Source organism: Aptenodytes patagonicus, chromosome 20 (assembly GCF_965638725.1).
Source record: "Aptenodytes patagonicus chromosome 20, bAptPat1.pri.cur, whole genome shotgun sequence".
In the NCBI taxonomy this organism is placed as follows: domain Eukaryota; kingdom Metazoa; phylum Chordata; class Aves; order Sphenisciformes; family Spheniscidae; genus Aptenodytes; species Aptenodytes patagonicus.
Genome location: NC_134968.1, coordinates 1,296,126 through 1,315,764, shown reverse-complemented (window position 1 = coordinate 1,315,764; position 19,639 = coordinate 1,296,126). Strand labels below are relative to the sequence as shown.

The following is a 19,639-nucleotide window of genomic DNA, read 5'->3' as shown; positions in this document are numbered from 1 at the left end:
CCACAGGGACGCGGTGGTGGCGGGAGCCGGGTGGGAGAGCCAGCTGCGGTTCTGGGGGCCCGTGCAGGGTGGCATGGCCCCGGTGCCCGGGAAGGGAGGCAAGACTTCACAAAATGTGTTTGCAAGGGGGCTGGAGCCCCTGAAACACCTGAGAAATGCCCTTACCTGCTGCCCAGCCTGCATCGGCAGCTGCCTGCAAAGGCAAGCGAGGCCTGTTACTGCTGCCGGGCACAGGGACACCCTTCGCGGTGCATAGGGAGGGGACAGGGTCTCTCTCAGGGACAGCGAGGCTGCGGCTTACCGGCTGCTTGCAGGGTGGCTGGGCACGGATGGGGTAAACCCTCTGGAAGCAAAGACAGGCGGGTTTGTGGGGAGCCTCTCGTGCCGTGCAAGCTCACACATGTGCGTGCTCTGGCACAGACACGTGCACAGCCCATGCTGGGCCTTACGTTGAGGTAGAGGAGACCTGGTGCTCCCGGGGGGCCGGGGGGCCCAGGAGGGCCGGGGTTCCCAGGGGGACCTCGAAGACCCTGCAGTAGAGCAGTGTGGAGATTGGACTGGGCTATTTTGGTGCTGCCTTTTGGGGGGGGCAGCTATAAGAGACCCCATTGTTGTCCCTCATCCTTCCCACTCCGTTCCCCTCCCAGGGCTGAACCTCCCCAGGCTGGGGCAGCATGCAGTCGCAAGCCAGGCAGTTTCTCTCACATGGGGGATGATCGCTCCATAAATCTCTGGCTCCTCTTTGCCGCCCTGCAGAGAAAGAGAGAGAAGATTGAGACTGATCTCCATCCTCCTTCCCTCCATCCCAGACGGGGCTGTGAGCCCTGCGGGGCTGCCGGTGGGGTGAGCCGTGGCGTGGGGCACGCAGAGCCGCCTGGGCTCTGGCAGCAGGATCCCCAAGGCCAGGCTGGGGTCCCCAGGCATCCCTGGCTGTGACGGGGCCCCATGAGCCCTGAGGACTCACCGTTTGGTACCCGCTGATGGGCACCCAGGAGCCGGACTGGCTGCCGGTGCTGGGGAAGGGGAGGTGGCCTGGTTTGCACCCGTGTTCCCCGTAGCAGCACCCCTGGGTGAGCCGCAGAGAGAGGCACGATTAGAGCCTGTGCTGGGTGGTAGGGATGGGTGTGTGTGCTGTGTGCGTGCATGGGTGCACTGCATGCTTGCATGGGTGTGCACACGTGTGTGCGCTCCCTGCGTGCATGGGTGTGTGCACATGTGCATTTGCGTGTGCTGCAGGGGATGGTGTGACTTGCCGCCCCGCGCTGTGCCCCAGCCCATGTGGGGACTCTGTCGGTGCCGCCGGGGCGAGGCAAAGGCTGGCGCTGCCCTGGCACGGAGAGGGCGGTGGGGGAGCAGAGGCAGCACATGGGGCTCAGGGGTTCACACTCAGGCTGTGGGGATGGGAACCCCCCTCCCAGCCAGCTCCCCCCCACGCTGGTGCCTGCGGCTACAAACCCGCTCTCCGGGGTCGCCCTTTTCTCCCTGGAAGGAAAGCAGAGAGGTCCTGTCAGTGCCCCGGCTCCGGGGGTCCCTGGGCACTCCCGGCCCCCCGGCACAGCGCTGTGCCTCACTCCACGGGGTAACACCCGCCATGGAGCTGTTCAGTCTTGGCGCTGGCACCGGGGAGTGGCCGCAGCCAGCGCTGTCCCTGTGCCCTCGCTGCTAACACCCGCCGCCTGCGGTGCCCGCTCCCCTGGCTCACCTTGGGGCCTGGCGGCCCGGTGGATCCGCGGTGCCCTGCGTGGCGTGAGTCGCACTGGAAGGAGAGGATGTGCTGGGGTGAGCGTAGGGGCTGCCCCCCGCCCCTGGGCACCTGCAGCCCCAGGACCCCCTACTCACCCTGTAGTCCCCCGGCAGCCCTGGCGGCCCCATGGGACCAGGCATGCCCGGGGAGCCCGTCTCTCCGGTCCGGCCAGGGCTCCCTGGCATGCCCGGCAGTCCGTGTTCGCCCTTCTCACCCTACCGGCACAAGGCATGCGGGGTGGTAAGCATGGGGGCTCAGTACCTGGTGTCCCCCTGAGCCTTGCAGCAGTAAGGCTGGGGCAGCCCCGGAGCCCTCCAATGGGCTCAGTGCTGGGGGCTGCTCCCTGCCGGGGCAGAGCGAGGGGCTGGTGAGCCCAGCTGCTCCATCCCCAGCCTGCTGGCTCTGCTGTGGCCCCAGGGCCACGGACTGGCTAGGCTGGGACCCCCTTACCTTTAGTCCGGGGAATCCCGGCTCCCCTTGGAGCCCTGGTTTGCCAGGGAGTGATATGGGTCCTGCGGGACCGGGGGGTCCTTCATGCCCGGGCACCCCGGGGGGACCTTGTGGGCCTGGGAGCCCTGGTGCCCCCGGGGGTCCGTCTGGCCCAGCCAAGCCTGGAGACCCCAGAGGTCCTTCAGCCCCAGGGAAACCGGGTGGTCCCACAGCCCCTGGCGGGCCAGGGGGTCCCGGCTGCCCCTCCCGCCCGGGGACCCCTGGGGGGCCTTCATGGCCTGGGTAGCCAGGGGGTCCGGGCAGGCCGGGCAGCCCGGGGGGGCCTGGGGGTCCCCGGTTCCCTGCATGGCTGGACGTTCCCAGCTGCGTGTCGGGTTGGAGGGAGAGAGGAAAGAGAGAGCAGAGTCGGTGAATGGCCGCATCCCATCCCCTGGTCCCCCTCCCCTGGGCTGCCCATTCCCACAGCCCTGTGCCCCAGCCTTCCCCGTCCCTGCTGGTCCAGCCGGCGATGGACACTGCAGCCAGTGCTGGCATCACCCACCAGCCCCGGCGTCACCCACCTGTGCCCCCCCCCCGGCACTCACCTCGTTTTCCGATCCCTTGGGGAGGGCGGCAGGCATGGGTGGGCTCCTGGCTTCCCACGCGCCTGGTGGTCCCGGGGGCCCCGGCTGTCCAGGAGGACCCGGGGGGCCCCGGGGACCCTGGTGACCTGGCTGCCCCGGGCTGCCGGTCTTCCCTCTCTCCCCAGAAAAACCGGGCTGGCCTCTCTCTCCTGGGGACCCTCGGTCGCCTTTCTCTCCCTGTCGGGGAAAGACAGAGCCTGGCTCCTGGCTCCTGGCTCCCAGCGCTTTCCTCTGCCGGTGCCCACCGTGGGGACACACTGCCCCCCTGGCAGGGGACACCTGAGTTATCCCCCCAACCCAGACCCCGAAGTGAGAGTCCAAATCCTGAGCAGGAAAGGTTTTGCACGGCCAAAAGAGCCTAGGGATTTCTCCCAGTGGGACCCCACGCCTCTCTGCAGGGAGAACTACTGCACCTTTGGGCCAGGAGGGCCAGGGCGCACGGGGCAGACGCAACCAGAGCCGTTGTGCATCTGGAGAGGGAGAGAGCAGTGAGCCGTGGGACGGGAGCCCCGTCTGCCAGGGACTGGCACGGGTGCCCTGCACCCACCTCTCACCTGGAGAGCAGGGTCCGTCCATGGGGCTGGGGCCACCCGCCGGGGCAGCCCCTTCGCCGTCGTCTGTGCGGAGGAGAGGAGGGGCTGAGCGCGAGACCCCCAAGCACCATTCCTGTCCCGCCCTGCCAGCCCATGTCCCCCAGAGCCCCTCGCCTGGGTGCCCATCCCGGGCTGCCCCTCGCAGCCCCCCCAGGGACCAGGACCCCTCCACCACCTTGATCTGCAGGAACTCCTCTTCCTCCGCGCTCCCCTCGAAGATCTCCGGGGCGGCTGTGGGTCGGTGCTGCTAGGACAGATGGGGAGAGCTCAGTGCGGGGCTGGGGGGGGATCCCAGGGGACACATGGGACCTTCCCGCAGCCATCGCTGCCTGCAGCCTGGGGTGGGGGTCGAGCCCCAGCGCTGCCGTGGGGCTGCGCCGTGCAGGGCGACACCGGGAGCTGCCGCGGCTCCTTTCCAAGGGGCAGAGGTGGCTGAGCCGCGGCTCGGGGCTGGAGCAGGGCACACTGCCCTGCCTGGGCTGGTGCGGCTGTGCGGGCAGAGCACAGATAAGGGGCAGGACGTGGCGAGGGGCCCGGCAGCGGCTGGGGAGTTTCAGGAGGGCTGGGAGAGCAGGGGGGGGGAGGCTGCCCAGGGAAAGGCACCTGGCCTCGCATGTGTGGCGGGGCATGGCCCGGGCCCTTCGCTGCCCCCCTGGCAAGGGGCTCCCGGCGTCTGGGGGCCGTCACCAGTGGGGGTTTGCTCAGCAGCACCTTCTGCGTGGGCTCCAAGTTGCCAGCATCTCCGTCTGCAGGAGCAAAGGGGAGATGGGGTGGGAGATGGCAGGGCTGGAGGGGGACTGGGATGTCACAGAACTCCCAGTTCCTGGCACTCACTGCGGCCACAGCGGTGCGACCAGCAGCCCCGGACCCCGGCACCCCACACCTCACCCTCCAGCCTTACGCCGGAGGTGCCCCTTCCTTGCTGGGGTGCAGGAGCTGGGGATGCCAGGGAAGCCATGTCCCCACCTCACCGTGCCTACCTTCCTCCCTGTCCAGTGTGGGCGCCGTGGGGGCCGTGGGGCTGGTGCCCGGATCCGGGGTGGTATCCTCCGAGCCCAGGGGGTAAAACCACTGGGCTGTGGCGGGAGGCAGGCACCCGGCCAGCACTGAGAGGATGCAGAGTGCACAGAGGAGGTGCTGGGGGCCGCCGGACCCCATGCCGTTGCCTCGGGGCCAGGCTGCCCAGGACGGGGGGGGTTGGCTCATCCTGCTCGCCCACGCTGTCTGCTCCCGCAGCCCTGGCACGGCTCCCGCTGTTATCACGACGGCCCCCGTGCCGCATGACACGCCCCTTGCCCGCCCCAGCACCTGCGCCCCACAGGCCGCATCCGGCAGGGGCTGAGCACCCATGTGGCCAGGTCACTGTCTGCCCCGCCGGCCAGGAGCGAGGAGGGCAGCCGGGAACCACGGGGAAGGGAGCCAGGGCCAGGAGGAGCTGCTGGAACTGAGGTGTGGGAGGGCCAGGGAGGAGATGCTGCCTGGAAATGGGGAGTAAAACCAGCGAGGAGGGGAGTGGAGGAAGGGGCTGGGTGAGAGCAGGGGGCATTGGCTGCAGTGAGAGCAGCCGGGTGCTCCATGGGGTCTGCCCGGCTGCTGGTGTCTGGCGCAGGGAGGGGATGGAGACTGGCTCATGGGTGAGCCGGGCTGAGCCCTGGGGACGGGGCTGTGAGGGCCAGGGAGGTGTCGGGGTCCTGCAGTGGGTGTGATACCTGTGCCCTGTGGTGGGTGCAGTCACCGTGTCCCACAGTGAGTGCAAATGGCCTTGTGTCTTGCTTGCTCCGTCAGGGCCACCCCTGGCTGGGGGTCTCCAGCCCTCTCTGACCCCCAGCCTCCCTTCTGCCCCTGCCCTGTGGTGACCTGCAGCCTCTACCCAGGGCTGGGGCAGCTCCAGACTCTCTGCAGGGAAGCAGCCTGAGCCCCCCACAGCCTCAGGAACCCCAAAGAGCCACCGAGGCTGGGAAAGGTGTTTTGGGAGCCCACAGAGCCCCAGGGCTGGGAGCATAGGGCTGCCCTGTCACAGGCAGGGGTGCTGGGCTGCACCGAGCACCGTGCACTGAGCACCCTCCTTGGCTGTGGGGGCATGATCTTGGGTGGAGGGCAACATGGCTGTGGGGTGCACCAGCCCTGGCCCTCTCTCCATCTCACAGGATGGTGCTGGGATGGGGACCTGGAGGAGCCATGCCTGGCCAGAGGCAGGGACAGCCCCCAGGGCTGCACAGCGAGCGCGTCCCCGTCCCCTGTGTGCTCCGCTGGATGCCGGTGCTGCCCTGCTGCCTCCACCCGCAGACACAACAGTCTCCCCAGCGGGCGCTCAGTGCTGCCAAGGCCTGATAAGGTGCCGCGGCCTGAGCGGGGCTGGGCACCTGTTTGGGTTTGGCCCCAGCTTGGACACCGTGTCAAGGCTGGCGCCTCTGCCCCGCGTCATGGCCACCGCGCAGCAGTGCCAGACAGGGCAGGGGCTCCAGGGCAGCGCCGGGTGCCAATGCCCTGCAGGGCCCCTGTGCCAGCTGGGGAGCGCGGGGGACACGGACCCTGCCCGCCCGCCCCAAGTCCTACCCGCCTGCCCGTGTCCTGCCTGCACGCTCAGTGCTGCCCAGCTCACCTGCACAGCAGAGAGAAGGTCCTGGGAGCCTCCGCGGCCAGTGCCACTAGTGCTGGCACTCAAGCCTCAAAATGCCAGTTTGAGCACTAGATGTGCTCACCCATGAGATGAGTTTGGGATTCTCAGCCTGGGCCCTGCGTTACAGGCTGGCTCTGCTCCTCTCGAGGGGGCTGCGATGTGCTGAGCCCTTTCCGTGCGTGGCCAGGCTGAGGCACTCTGGGGAGGTGGCTTTTTGTCCACTCGCTGCTCCCCACCTTCCTCCCTCTTGCCTGTTTAATCAGGGCAAATGAAACAAGTGACGTCCAGTATCGCACCTGCACAGGGCCCTGCGCCTGCTCCTGTCGCTTTGTGCTGCATTAAATTCCCAGGCACAACCAGAGCTGGGCCCTGGCCAGCGTGAGCTCCCCTCACGCCTCTGTCGTGGAGCAGCCTGCCAAGCCCTGCTGCCGGTGCTTGGGGACTGGCCTGCCCCATGGCGAGCGGAGCTGGGGCAGGAGCTGCAGGAGCTGCAGGAGCTGCAGGCTGCTGCTGCGCTGGGGCAGGATCCTGCCGGGGCAGCCCAGGTGCATCCCCTTGTACATCACCGCGGGGCAGCCCCCACCTCCCAGGGCCCCTTTGAAGCTTTGCCCACCCCCGGGAGGCTGCCCCACATCCCACCCGCTGCACCGAGCCCCACTCCAGGGCCCCGCAGCAAGGCTCAATGTCCGAGTGTTTAATGACCATTAATTGCCTTGAAAGCGATGCAGGGTGCAGTCACAAACCCCAGTGGCTCCCGCTGCTCAGCCAAGTCCTCAGCAGGGCCAGCCCAGGCCCTGTGGGATGTGGTTGTTCCCTGCACGTTGTGCTCGCCCCGCAGTGCCGCACGGGGCCGAGCTGGCTCCCCGTGTCTCACAGGGTGAAGGTCACCTTCCTGATGGGCTGCATTGTCTCCCGGTTGGTGCTGGCGGTGGGGATGGCTGTGGTCATCTCGTCAGTCTTTGTGCAGCACAGGGTGGCGGTTTTGCTAGTGTTGACCAGGGCCAGTGTGGTGACGTGGCCAGCACCCAGATGCTGCTGTGCCGGTGTGTCCCTGGGCATGCGGGACAAAGCTCCCTGCAGTGCCCAGCCACTCCTCGTCGCATGGCCGGAGTTCAGCAAGTCTCTGCCTTACACCTGGCCAAAGCGCATCCTGTCCCTGGGACCCTGCAGCATCCTGTCCCCGGGGACAGGGAAAGGGGCTCTCTGCCCCCTTGCCACCCCCCGCAGCGAGCTGGGCGCGTGGGGGACAGACAGCCCGTGCAAGGCCTGCCCAGGCACCGCAGCGTCTCACGCAGGGCAGGGTCAGCGAAGCTGCGCTTGTGCTGGAGCTCACCCCACCCGGGCTGTGTCCAAGACTCCCCTGCCGCATCCAGGCGGGTCCCCCCGCCTGCCCCGAGCCCGGCGCTGGCTGACATGCCCCTGGGTGCAGCTCGCGGGTCACCAGGCCCCGGGTGATGCTCGGGGACCCGTCTCCCCGGGCACAGGGCTGGTCCCTGTCGTCTCTCGGGCCTCCGCCCTCCCGCGGTGCTGCCCGGCCGCCCCTGCCCGGGTGCTGCGGGGATCGGCGAGGCCGGAGCCGCGGGGAGGGATGCTCGGGCTCCCCGCCCGCCCGCCTCCCAATTTTCCTAAATAGCCACTAGGTGCCGGCAGCTTTCAACTTATCACGGGCCTGTGCGGGGCCGGGGGGGGCCTGTGCGGGGAGCCGGCGGGTGCGGGGCCGGGGGGGGGGGGCGCGGGGAGCCGGCGGTGCCGCCCCGGGGCGTCGCTGGCAGACCGGGGCTGAGCTGCCCGTGGTGCTGTGTTGCCGGCAGCGCTTTTGCTTCCGTCGGCGACCCCCGCGCCCGGGGCCCGGAGCCCACCCCGAGCTGCCCCACGCTGGGGGTCTTGGCCACAGCCCCCGCCATGCAGCCCCGTGTGCTTCCCACCCTCCCAGTTCATCCCAGTTGCTCTCAGGACCGGGCAGGCGGCGGCGGGCAGAGCGTCGGGGCGGCTGCCGGGGGCAGCGGGGCTGCGAGGGGGAGGCGGGGTGGTCTCCAGGGAGGCTCGGGGCGTGCAGGGCCGGGGGTCTCCGGGCTGCCCGGCGCCGGAGCTGCTCCGCCGGTGGCCCCGGTGCCGAAGCCGCCGCCGCCGCCGCCCCCGTCGGCGGGGAGCGACTCTCCCCGGTGGCTTCCCGGTGGCGGCGGGGGCGGCCCCGCCGGTGGCCCCGGTGCCGGCGGCGGGAGGTGTGGCCAGGGGCCGCATAAAGCCGCCGCCGCCCCGCGCCCGCCGCCAGCCGAGCGCCGCCAGCAGCGGGCCGGAGCGCGGGCGCGGAGCGGCGCGGAGCGGCGCGGGGCCGCCATGCGCGGGGCCGCCGGGCGCGCTCTGCCGCTGCCGCTGCTGCTGCTGCTGCTGGCGGCGGCGGCGGGGCCGGGCGGTGGCGAGGAGGCGATCCAGTGCCCGCCGTGCTCGGAGGAGCGGCTGGCGCGCTGCAAGGCGCCGCAGGGCTGCGCGGAGCTGGTGCGGGAGCCGGGCTGCGGCTGCTGCGCGACCTGCGCCCTCGGCCGCGGCACCGCCTGCGGCGTCTACACCGCCCGCTGCGGCGCCGGGCTGCGCTGCTACCCGCCCCGCGGCGTGCCGCGGCCCCTGCACACCCTCATGCACGGCCAGGGCGTCTGCACAGACCTGGCCGACGTCGAGGCCATCCAGGAGAGCCTCCAGCCACCAGGTAAGGCTGGCTCCAGGCGGCCGAGGGGCGAAGGGTGGGTGCCGGGTTGCCGGCGGTGCCCCCGAGCAGCCCCCGTTTGTGCCGACCTGCTCTGTACTTGGCAAGAGTTGGGGCTGCAGGGCTGGGAGCGGGGCGGGGGGCTCAGCAGGGACCCTGCGGCGGGACGGGACGGGGCAGCCTGGGGATGGGCGTGCACGGGGTGTGTCCCAGGGAGGGAGCAGTGCTGAGCTGCATGAGCTCCCACAGCCGGGTACCAGCGGGTCACATTTGTGCCATCCTTATCCACCGCTGGCACAGCAGTGCCACGGCCGGTGGTGCCGTGCATGCTGGAGTGGGGTGCTTCCGCAGGGACTCAATCACCCGCCGTGCCCTGGCTGCAGAGTGCCCCTGGATGGCAGGGCAGCCCAGGGTCCCGCAGGCACCCACGGCCCCTGGGGACAGGTCTCAGCTGCCAGGGAAGCTCCCGTTGCATGGTGACTCCTGCGCTGCCCCTTCGCGGGATGCTGCCGGCAGCTCTGCCTGCACCGCCAGGAGGAAACAGGAAAGAGGCCTCGGGGCACCTGCTTCCGTCGCAGGCAGGTCAGGCTGGGCTCTGTGCCGGGGCTCTGCCACGAGCTGTGTCCTTCCCGCAGCCGGGGAGGGTAGGGGGGTGTGGGCAGCAGGCAGGGCCAGGCTGGAGAAACCCACTGCCTGAGGGCTCTGTCCGCGCCTGTCTGCCCCAGGACCCTCTCTCAGGTGTTGGTTGTGGCCCCCTGCCACCCCTGTGGTGCTTGGACAGGGCCTGGGGGCCGGGAGCGGAGCTGGTGGTGGGAGCCCAGTTCCAGAGCTGCGCAGGTCGCACCACGGCTTTGACAGTGAGAATGGAGCTGCTCCCGGGGGCGGAGTGTGGAGACCTGGCCCCTGGGGCTGGCCCATCGGTGGGTCTGGATGCCATGCTCCCCCTTCCCTCTCCCACAGGCTGCGATGGGGACCATGTCCCCTGGGGCTGGGGAGTAGCATCCCGCCACAGGACAGTCTGTGAGCTGGCCTGGCGCTGTGTCCCCACGTGGGGTCACCCAAAGCTCCCCAAGGGGCAGAGGGGGCTGGAGCAGTGTCTGTCCCTGTCCGCCCCGAGGGCTGGATCCCAGCTCCGTTCCCTCCTCGCATGGCTGGTCCATGGCAGCTCTGCTGGTGTCCCCACGGTGAGGAGGAACCTTCATGGATGGGCCACTCCGGCCGTCCCTCTCCAGGGACAGGAGTTGGTCACGAGTGCTCAGCATGGGGTCTGCTGTGGAGACCCCCTGCCCTGCCTGTCTGTCCTCATCCCACATCCTGCAGGAGCTGTCTGGGCTCCCTGGCCCGGGGCTGTGTCGGGCTGCCAAGGCCTGTTGGTTTTGGCCATGCCCCGTGTAACGCAGCATTTTTTCCCAGAGCCTTTAGGAAACAGACTTGCAGTTTTTTCCCTTCCTTCCCGCGGTGTTTTGGCCTTGCTGGGGACTGGTGGGTGGCCGTGGGAGCCGGGCTCGCCCGCCGGGCACCGTGCCTGCCTGCAGCATCGCAGGTGGCAGGATGGGGGAGCGGGCAGCGGCGAACCCCTTCACCCGGGACAGCTCCCCCACAGCACATTGCTCGTGCGGCCCCAGTGGGAAGGTCCTGGTGGGACATCCGAGCTGCGGGTCCCTGTCCTGCTCCAGCAGCCCGGAGCCAGTGGGAGTGTGGGGCTGGGGGCTGCAGGCTCCATCGCTCCCACCACAGCCCTGCCTGGCACAGCGAGGGCACCCTGGCACGGCCATGCATCCGATGGGTCCCCTTCGAGTAAGCAGAAGGGAATTAAATGCTTATTTAGGGGCAGGGACATATGGAGCAGGTGCCCCCCGGCTGCGCCCACGTCCCCCGGGGCTGAGCCCGCGTGGGTGCCGGGCGAGCAGAGGCTGCAGCGGGCGGGCGGCTGGGAAGCGGTTAACATGCAGCTTGTACAGTAAACACTTTGTCTGGGGGCTCGGCCTGGGGGGCTCTGCATTCCAGGGAAGAGGCTGGGATCGGTGGGGGCTGGGCTGAGGCTGGGCTTTCGGAGGGGTTGGATGATGGCTCCCTGCTCCATCACCAGGAAAGAGCCTCTCCGCTCGCCCAGGACCCACGAGACCCATGGGATGGGACTTTCTAGGAAGCGAGGGAGCAGGTAGCCGCTCTCTTGATCCGAGACCCTCTCCTGTGGCTGCGGGTCTGGGGACCTTGTGCGGGACCCTGGTCCCTCCCTCCTGCTCCCAGCCCTGCCAGCTCCAAGCTGGCTCCCAGGGCATCCCGCTGCTCGGCCAGAGCCCTGTGATGGGGCCAGCCCTGGGAGGTTCCAGCTGCAGCTTTCCAGCACAGCCTGTGGGTGCCTGGGGGAGGTGATGGCTGAACCTGTGTGTGGCAGCACGTTTTCCCCAGCACACATGACGAGTGATTTAATACTGGGTAAATAATTATGTCTGGGAAAAACTGACCCCATGGGAGTTCCGTGCATCCCGCGTGGTTGCTGTAAGCAGTGACTGGGACGCATTCTGTTCCCTTCCCATGTGCAGTGACCCAGGAGGCACGGCGGTGGCCGAGCCCTGGCTGGATGGTGCACAGGCAGTGAGAACAGGCTGGGTTCAGCCCCCGGCAGTGTCCACCCCGCAGGCATCCATCACTGCCCCTTTCTGCCCGGTCAAGGGGACCAGGCGAGGCTGTTGCCCTGTCCCAGCTGTCCCCCAGGATGGGGTCTGGCCTTCGCCCATGCTTGGGTTTCTCCGGGCCGGGCGCTGCTCCTGGCGAGGCTCTGGTCCCTATGGGCAATCGTCTGCATCTGCATCCCTCAATCCCTCTCCTGCATCCCGACCTTTCCTACATCGGGCTCACATTGGGCGCCGAGCCGGGAGGCGCAGATGTGCTCGGCCGTGTTTGAGCACTGCAGGGCTCAGCAACATGTCCCCATGGGATGGGGACAGGCCAGGCTTCCCAGCTGGTGTTCCTGGCCAAGGGGCAGTAGGTGCCTGGTGCCTGCGCCCCAGCCACCCCAGTACCGCAGCTCCCTGTGCTCCGCTGGGGCCAGTGCCCGGCAGGACGAGTACAGACTTCCCCGTGCCGGTGCCTGTCAAGTTGAGAGCCCCGGCAGCCGAGAGAGCCGTCACTGTGCCACGGCCCTGCCAGGACCACCCGCAGGCGACACCAGGGGTGCCAGACGGGGAAGCGGAGGGTGCTGGGACTCACCGTGGCTCATGTGCCGTGTTGGCCACAGACACATGGATGTGTCCCCTCCGGCCCATGGGGCACATGGGGTCCTTTGCGCCTGGGCTCCCTGGGGGGAGCGGGGCTGGAGCTGCGGGGGCCCCTAACACTTATCCCTCTCCCACAGACACACACATGCTTCCAAGGCTTCACTCTCTGCTCCAGGCTCTCCTCCCATGGGAGCCACGCGGTGGAGCCCGGAGCCCTTCACTGCTCCGTCGGGCTCAGTGCGGTGAGTCACAAGTTCGGCATGTGACCAACCTCATTTGCAGCTCCTGTTAATTGAAGGCGACGCTGAATGACTCGTTTGTGTCTCCTGTCCACGGGCGAGCAGAAGGCTGGGCAGAAACCCTCCTCCTGCTGGGACGGGGCGGCTGGTCTGCGTGGCCGGCGAGGGCAGCACCCATTCCCATCCCCTTGGCACCCGCTTCCATCCCAAACCGAGCAGAGTGGCTTCCCCCAGCCCTTGGCCAAGCAGGCACCCCCCCTCCCCTCTGCCTGTCCTCCCCTGCCACTCAGAGACCTCTCTCTGCCGGCACAGCCCCAACTGTGACCGGCAGCACCAGGGTGGTGGTGGCTGGTGCATGGGCTGCCTTGCATGGCCAAGGCTGCCAGGCAGAGCGGGACCAGGGGGAGAGGCACGAGGAGGCTTGGGGGCACCCCGCAGGCACCGGTGCTGCCGGGGCTGGCATCCAGATGGTGCTTCCCAAGGGGTCGGGGCAGAGCGGGCTGCACCGGGAGTGGGGTGGGGGGCTGGCAGGTCGGGGGCCTCCCGGCTCCACAGAAGTTGCTTTTTCCATGCCTTTGTGCATGAGTGCGAGGAGTTTCCTCATCCAGCTGGTGCAGGATTGCCAAGGGAGGTGAGAGGCTCCTTGAGCTGCCGCATGTTGTGTAGCGGGTGGGAAAGTGACCCCAAGGACTGCAGCAATCCCCGCCGTGGGGAGGGATCCTGGAGCTGGTGTGCGAGCTGGGGGACCGCAGGTCCCAGAGCTCTGTCCGCAGAGCCGGGTGCCGGGTGAGAACCGCCTCACTGCCCGGAGGCACCGATGTTTCATGTGACCTTATGAAAATGTTATTGGCATCTGGTTTTATTTAAGCCAAGAGATTTGACACTCTCAAGGCGTCTGGTGGGGGGAGGAGGGGTGTTCGTCCGTGCCGGGGCTGGGGGAGGGCTTCCCCCTGGGCAGAGCGGGCAGCGGCCGGTGCCTTCTGGTCCTGCCTTTCCACGGCGCGGGAGCAGCGCATGGAGGTGCCGGGACTTTGGCATGGTGGTCCCCACCGGTGCCAAATCTCCTGCCCGGCTCTTCCTTGCATGTCTCCCTGAGGAGGTGCAGGGGGGAGGCAGGGGAGGGAAGGAGCATCCCTGCCTGAGCCCCCCGAGCCCCCGGCTGGGCTCTGCTGCCAGTGCCTGCGTTGCGCCATGGCCCCGTGGTTGGTGTCACTGGGGCTGGTGCGCGCCAGGGCTGGCATCGCTCTGCATAGGGTCCTGGGAGACTTTGGGTTTGTGTTTCAAATTTCAAGGGCATGAGCCATTTCCTGGAAAAAATTGACAGATTAAACAAAGAGCAAATAACACGAATGAAGGAGAAGGATTTGATGGGGCTTCGCTGTGAACTTTAACCGGGCCGCTGGGAGCCGGTCCAGGAACGCTTCACTGCAGGGGAGCCTCCGTATGAGGTGCCGATGGGAGACCGTGGCCGGGATCCCGCGGGGACGTGGTGGGCAGGAGGCTGCGGCTCCGACCCTGCTGCCTGCCTGCTACCTGCCTGCGGGAAGGGCTGGTGCTGGGCACAACCCCGGCAGCCTCTGTCCCCGATGCTGTGAGCCCCTTGGTGCTTCCACCCATGCTGCACCGTGACACCCCCCCGCCTGGTTTGGGAAGGTTTTTCCCGTTGCTGGCTGCAATATTGATTAGTACAAGCCCAACCCTGGGATAAACTCGGGCAGGGAACCCTGGCCGCTTTCCTCTTACAGCCCAAGTGGGTTGGGAGTCAAAACGCTGCTCGGGCTGTGCCTGACGTGGCCTCTGAGCACAGGTGGGACCCTGGCTCCCTGGGGAGTCCCCCCTCCGCAGAGCATTAACAGGCCCCAAACTGGAGGAACCGTCAGCTTTTTAAAAATGAAGTCGCACAGAGAGCTCGGGTCTCATGACACTTCCTCCAGCTGCCAACATCTGGGATCACAGTTTGGCTGCGCTCCTGGCGCAGGCAAGGATGCCAAGCGCCGCCTTTCGGGATTGGCCCCACAGGAGATTAACTTTCTTATTCCAGGAATTTCTTCTTTCATGTTTTTGCGGGGGCTGTGCCCCACGGCAGAGCACGGCTCCGCTCCCGGCCGCGGCGCCCGGTGTTGCCCTGGGCCTGGCGGGTGCTCAGCACTGCCCTGGTGCAGCCCCGGTGCCCACGTTCCCACAGCAGCTCCTTAGAGGCAGCTTTTTGGGGGCACCGGGGTCTTGCTGGGACTCCCTGGCTGTGTGTCCCAGGGTCACCTTCCAGCCTCGTGGGTCCAGTGCCGTGGGTGAGCACCCGGTGCCCAGTGGCACATGACTGGCACGCGGCACAGCCAGACCCTCGTGCCGCACAGCATACCCGAGCGACAGCCCGGCACTCTCTCAGCGTGCATTTGCAACCCTACAATAACAGATGCACGGCAACAAGCCCATGAATCGTGGCTAATAAAAACTCCCAGGAGCCTTTCCCAGTGCTGCAGGGAGAGCTCAGCCCAGTGTGGTGGCAGGGGCAGGAGGGGTGACGGGGTGACGGGCTGGGGGTGACGCCTGTGGGGACCAGGGAGGGCAGTGCGGGGTCCGGCAGCACCGGCTGCACGTTGTGCCTGGGGGTGCAAGTTGCTCTGTGGGGGCTGGGGCACCGCGGGGGCACCGCCATCCCCGGGGCTGCCCCCTGGCACTGAGCCCTCTCCGGTCTGTGTCCTTGCAGAGAAGGAGGAGATCGACCACCCCAACAACAGCTTCAGCCCCTGCAGCATCCACGACCGCAAGTGCCTGCAGAAGCAGCAGGCAAAGCGGGTCAACAACGGCAACAAGATGCGCAACAGCGGGAGCCCGTACCACCGCGAGGAGACGCGGCCCATAGTGAGCACCGCGTGGCACCGTGGCAGGCGGCTGGCACCAGGCGCTGGGGTGGTGCTGGGCTAGGGAGGGCAGGATGGGTGCTGAGCACCCCTGGGCTGGGCTCTGGCGCTGGTGGAGCCCGGGGCAGGAGGGGGGTTTGAAGCCGGTGCTTGTTGGGCAACCCCAAGGGTCGGGGTCCTGGGGCGCTGGGATGGGGGCACGTGCCAGCCCTGCTGCTGGCTCAGCCCCCCCTTCCTGCAGGCGCAGGGCTCGTGCCAGAGCGAGCTGCACCGGGCGCTGGAGAGGCTGGCCGCCTCGCAGACCCGTACACACGAAGACCTGTACGTCATCCCCATCCCCAACTGCGACCGCAACGGCAACTTCCACCCCAAGCAGGTAGGATGGGCTCTCACCCTTCACGGGGGGCCAGGGGGGGTGCTGCTTGCATGGAGGCATTTTGCAGAGCTGGGAGGGGGGGGACGGACAGACGGGCCGGTGCTGGGGCATGGCAGGGCACCCACAGCCCCTGGCTTCAGTGGGAATCACCCTTCGGGTGTTGTGGGGCTCTTTGCAAGAGCCTCAGGGTAGGATGGGGGTGGCAAAGCCCCTGCGAGAGCTCCCGATCGCCCCAGTCAGGCAGCCCGCAGGGATGGGGCCGTGGGGGCCAGGCTGGGCGCCCCTCACCGAACCTGTCCCCTCAGTGTCACCCGGCGCTGGACGGGCAGCGAGGCAAGTGCTGGTGCGTGGACCGCAAGACGGGGGTGAAGCTGCCAGGCTTCCTGGAGCTGAAGGGGGACTTGGACTGTCACCAGCTGGCGGGCAGCATGTGAGCGTGACTGCGGCAGCCCCGCGCCATGCCACGGCCAGGACACCCACCAGGGCTGCGTAGGAGAGGAAGAGAGGGGACATGACCGCCGAGCAGCTCCCCGGTGCGATGGGACCCTGGCATGCGCCCCAGATCGCCGCTGTGCTCTGCGCCACGGGCTGCCCACGGCACGGGGCACGGCACCGCGACCTGTGCCATGACCACTAGCTGCCACTGCTGAGGGCTCCCCGGCACGCGCCAGCGGCACCTCCATCCCGCACGGACACTTGCTTGGACAGATGCTGCCCTGGGGCTGGTGTCAGGCTGCCCGGGTGGAGTGGGTGGAGAGCACCCACGATGCTGCCGCCCCTCCGTGCTGCTCCCGCAGCCACCGCTGCCCACCTGCCCCGTGGTGCCTCCACAGCTTTCGCCCCGTCCCCTCCGTACTGTGGCACGGCTGGGGGACCCAGAGCCCGGTGGCTGCGGCAGAGGCTTAGCTGATGCCCCAGCCCAGCCTGGCCCCGCAGGCAGCCATGAACACACCGGCGTCTCGTGGGGTGCCACGGCGGCACCCCCTGCCTGCAGTGCCTTGCCGTCCACACCAGACCTCTGCGTGCGGCAGCAGAAGTGCCTCATCCTGCCCTCCCTGGTGGGAGGAGGCTGCCCAGGCAAGGACGGGGGGGCCCAGAGAGACCCCCCCGCCACCGCCTGCCTGGGGCCCTCCCTGCCTCCATCTCACCCAAAGCGTGTGCATTCGATGGGCATCGCAGCCGCACAGAGCAATAAGAGACCTTCCCCCTCCCCGCTGCAGCCCCCCAGCCTGGGAACCGCCTGCCCCACGGCCCAGCCCCGTCCCACTCCCTGTGCAGGGACAAAGCTGGCAGCCACAGCGTTCTTCCTCCCATCCGTCCTGCCTCCCCCTGCCCCGTCCCCAGCCGCTGTCCCCCCCAGCGGGCGCTGGGTCCAAGGGGAGGGTCGGGGACGAGGGACGCCCAGGAAACGCCTCCCAGCAGGAAGGGCTCCTTTTGTTGGTTTTTTTTTTTTCTTCCCCAAAGATTTTTATTATTTAAAAAATGTTGTTGGTGGGATCTTAAAACCAACCGTGTGGCCCCTGAGGCTGAAATCCTCCATCTCCGCGGAACAGGGCACCGCTGGCGATGGTTTCTGTCTTCTCTTCTTCCAACTTGGCCAACGTGACAAAACCAGGATGAATTTCTGGAATGTCTCAGTGACGAGATCTGCAGATTTCGCCAGCACACAGTTATCAGCTGAGAAATTGTCACTATTTTTGTACCTTTTTTTTTCCTTCTTTTTTTTTTTTAAGCCGGGCTGGAAATTTTTCACCTAAATGTTTTTTAGGTGACAAATGGCCATGCTGGCTGCCATGGCAAGTGTGCCAAAGACAGAGGGGATTTTGCCGATCCCCCCCAACCCAACCCCCGGCTCCATGGCCACAGTGGGATGTTTTGGTTTTCCGTGTGGATTTGCCCCATCCATGCCAGTGGGTGCCAAGGCTCCCGATGGGAACAAAATGTTTCAGTTTTAGTGAAACACCCTTCTGCCCCTCCGGTCCCCAGTAGCTCCCTGGCGTGGCATGGCACGGCATGGCTCGGCAGCTCCCCGGCACCGGCAGGGATGTCCCCACATGTCTTGGCGGGGGTGCAGGTGGGGACGGGGATTGGCAAGTGCTGCCATCCTGCTGGCCAGGGCTGGCTGGACGGCGAGGACAGAGCGAGCCGGGATGGAGGCTGGCACCGGGCTCAGTATTGCAGCTCATCGGCAAGGCTTCACCTGGCTTCTCGTCCGGGTGACAGTGTCCCTGTGTCACATCCCGTGTCCCAGGTGCACGTGTCTCAGCGTGGCCCCAGCACTTCCATCCCGCAGGGCTGCGCTCCTGCCCCTGCCCTGCTGCAAACTGCCGTCCCCAGCAGGGTCCCACAGAGCTGTCGAGTTGCTGGCTGCATCCCTGCTCGGTGCCTCGCCGGGCTCCTGCCGAAATCCCCTGCCTGCCCTGGTGCCCTGCCGGACCCCCTGCCTGCCTCAGCGCCCGCCCGCCCGGCTGCGTGTGGCCCCGCTCGAAAGAGGCTGCACACAACTTCTAAACTGAGTCAATTTGCCAGGATGGTGGTCAGCGAGGACGGGGGTCCCTGCCCCTGCCGGAGTCCCTGGCCCCCCGGTGCCACCGCGCAAAGGATGGGTTTCCCGGGGCGTGGGGAGGTGCTGCTGGGGGCCATGGCCGGTCATGGTGCTGGTCCCGCGCGGCCACGCCAGCAGCACCATGGCGGGGTGCAGGGTGCAGTGGCAGCCCCAGCTCACCGGGCTCAGCCACCCAGACCCTCCCCGCACACAGCCAGGGCAGCGCCGGCAGATCCAGTGGAGCCCCTCCTGGTTTTGGGGTGGCCGGTGAGCAGCCAGGCAGGGGCCAGGGATGCCGGCGCTTGCCAGGGCACATTCTGTGTCCAGCTCAGAGGGCTCCAGCGTTTTATATTGTCTCTCCTGTAGTTTAAGGCTGTATTTACACACGATCATATACCAGTGTAAGGCTCCCCAACCCCAGCGGCGTTTTTGCACGCCAATGTGATTTCTGTCAGTTCCTCCTGGGCCAAGGCCGTCCCTTCGGACTCCCGTGTAGCACCGACCCTCTTTTACTGTAAACTTGAAACTTTGTATCGTCAAAAAGAAAAAAAAAGGTAATTACTGTATTTAATTTTCCCGTTTTTTAGTGTGTTTCTATCGAGTGTATTTTATCTTTGCATTGCTTTAAAGAAAAGGAGAGGGGGGAAGCAAAGCAGAGGAGGAGTGAGGGGTCTGCGGGGATCCCACCCGGCTGGACATTGTGTTCCTGCAGTGCTGGTGTGTGCCATATGGAAACGCTCCCCTTCCAAACAGGCCAAATTAAACCAGAGACTGCCCGTGACCTTGGCACCCTCCTGCCGCTGTCTTGAGCCCTGGCAGAGGGTGGAGGAGCGGCACTTGCAGCCCCAACCCCCAGGGAGGTTCAGATGCTGTGCTGTGCTGCTAGCCTGCCCCGGCTCCAGACCCCCCTCAAAAAACATCCCCGGGGACCGCTGGCGGGACCAGCCCCATCTCCTTGGCCCTGGGAAGTGCCGGTGCTGGCGGTGGGAGCAGAGCACGCTGGAGCCGGCCGATGCTTCAGAACGAGGGGTTCGAGGTGTGCACCCGCGAAAGCCTGGCTGGGGACTGTTTGCTGTAGCTATGGGGGCTGGCAGCTGAGCGGCTGCAGATGGCTCCGGCTCCGAGCTGCCAGGAAAAATATTTGACAGTTTCTTTCTGCCCGCCACCGTGGACAGGCACTAGGGAGAGCAGCGTGGCTGTACCGGCTGCCAGCGGAGTGAGTGGGGAGGGATCCTTGGTGGCAGCGAGGGACATCGCCCAGGAGCACCCGCGGGTCCCTGCTCCCCCGGAGCCCCTCCGCTCCTCACCCTGAGGTCCCCCAGGTGCAGCTCGGCACAGGCTGGGCCCTGGGCTGCTCCTCACACCCGCTGGGCAGGGACCCCCTTTGGCCACTTCCAAAGGCACCTGCCTGTCCTCCGCCAGGGGCCATGGGCACGGCCAGCTGCAGAGCAGGATAAGGGAGGCTGGGGCGGGGGGAGCTGGGGAGGGTGGGGGGCTGGATTGCAGCAGCCTGGAAGTGGAAAAAATGCCTGAGCTGAGAGCGTCTGGTTTGTAGATCCAGGGACTGGGCTGTGGGAGCAGGGCCAGTGCCTGCCTGCGCTCAGCAGCATCCGCAGCCTGCGGGGCTCAGGGGTCAGTGCCAGGCATCCCACCGGTGTGGGGACAG

The 19,639-nt window shown here is 67.3% G+C and overlaps 1 protein-coding gene across 2 annotated transcripts; it reads left to right on the top strand.

Annotated features, from left to right (window-relative positions):
* Positions 1-1,870: 1,870 nt before the first annotated feature.
* IGFBP4 (insulin like growth factor binding protein 4) lies at positions 1,871-18,544 on the top strand. 2 transcript variants are annotated; one of them, XM_076356842.1, is made up of 5 exons: positions 1,871-1,916; positions 8,396-8,734; positions 14,899-15,053; positions 15,294-15,428; positions 15,734-18,544. In XM_076356842.1, the coding sequence occupies exons 1-5, from the start codon at positions 1,871-1,873 to the stop codon at positions 15,860-15,862; spliced, it is 804 nt and encodes a 267-aa protein (XP_076212957.1). In that variant the 3' UTR covers positions 15,863-18,544. The 2 variants fall into 2 exon arrangements, with proteins under 2 accessions (XP_076212957.1, XP_076212956.1); XM_076356841.1 differs by lacking the exon at positions 1,871-1,916 and having other exon boundaries at positions 8,368-8,734.
* The last annotated feature ends 1,095 nt before the right edge of the window (positions 18,545-19,639 follow it).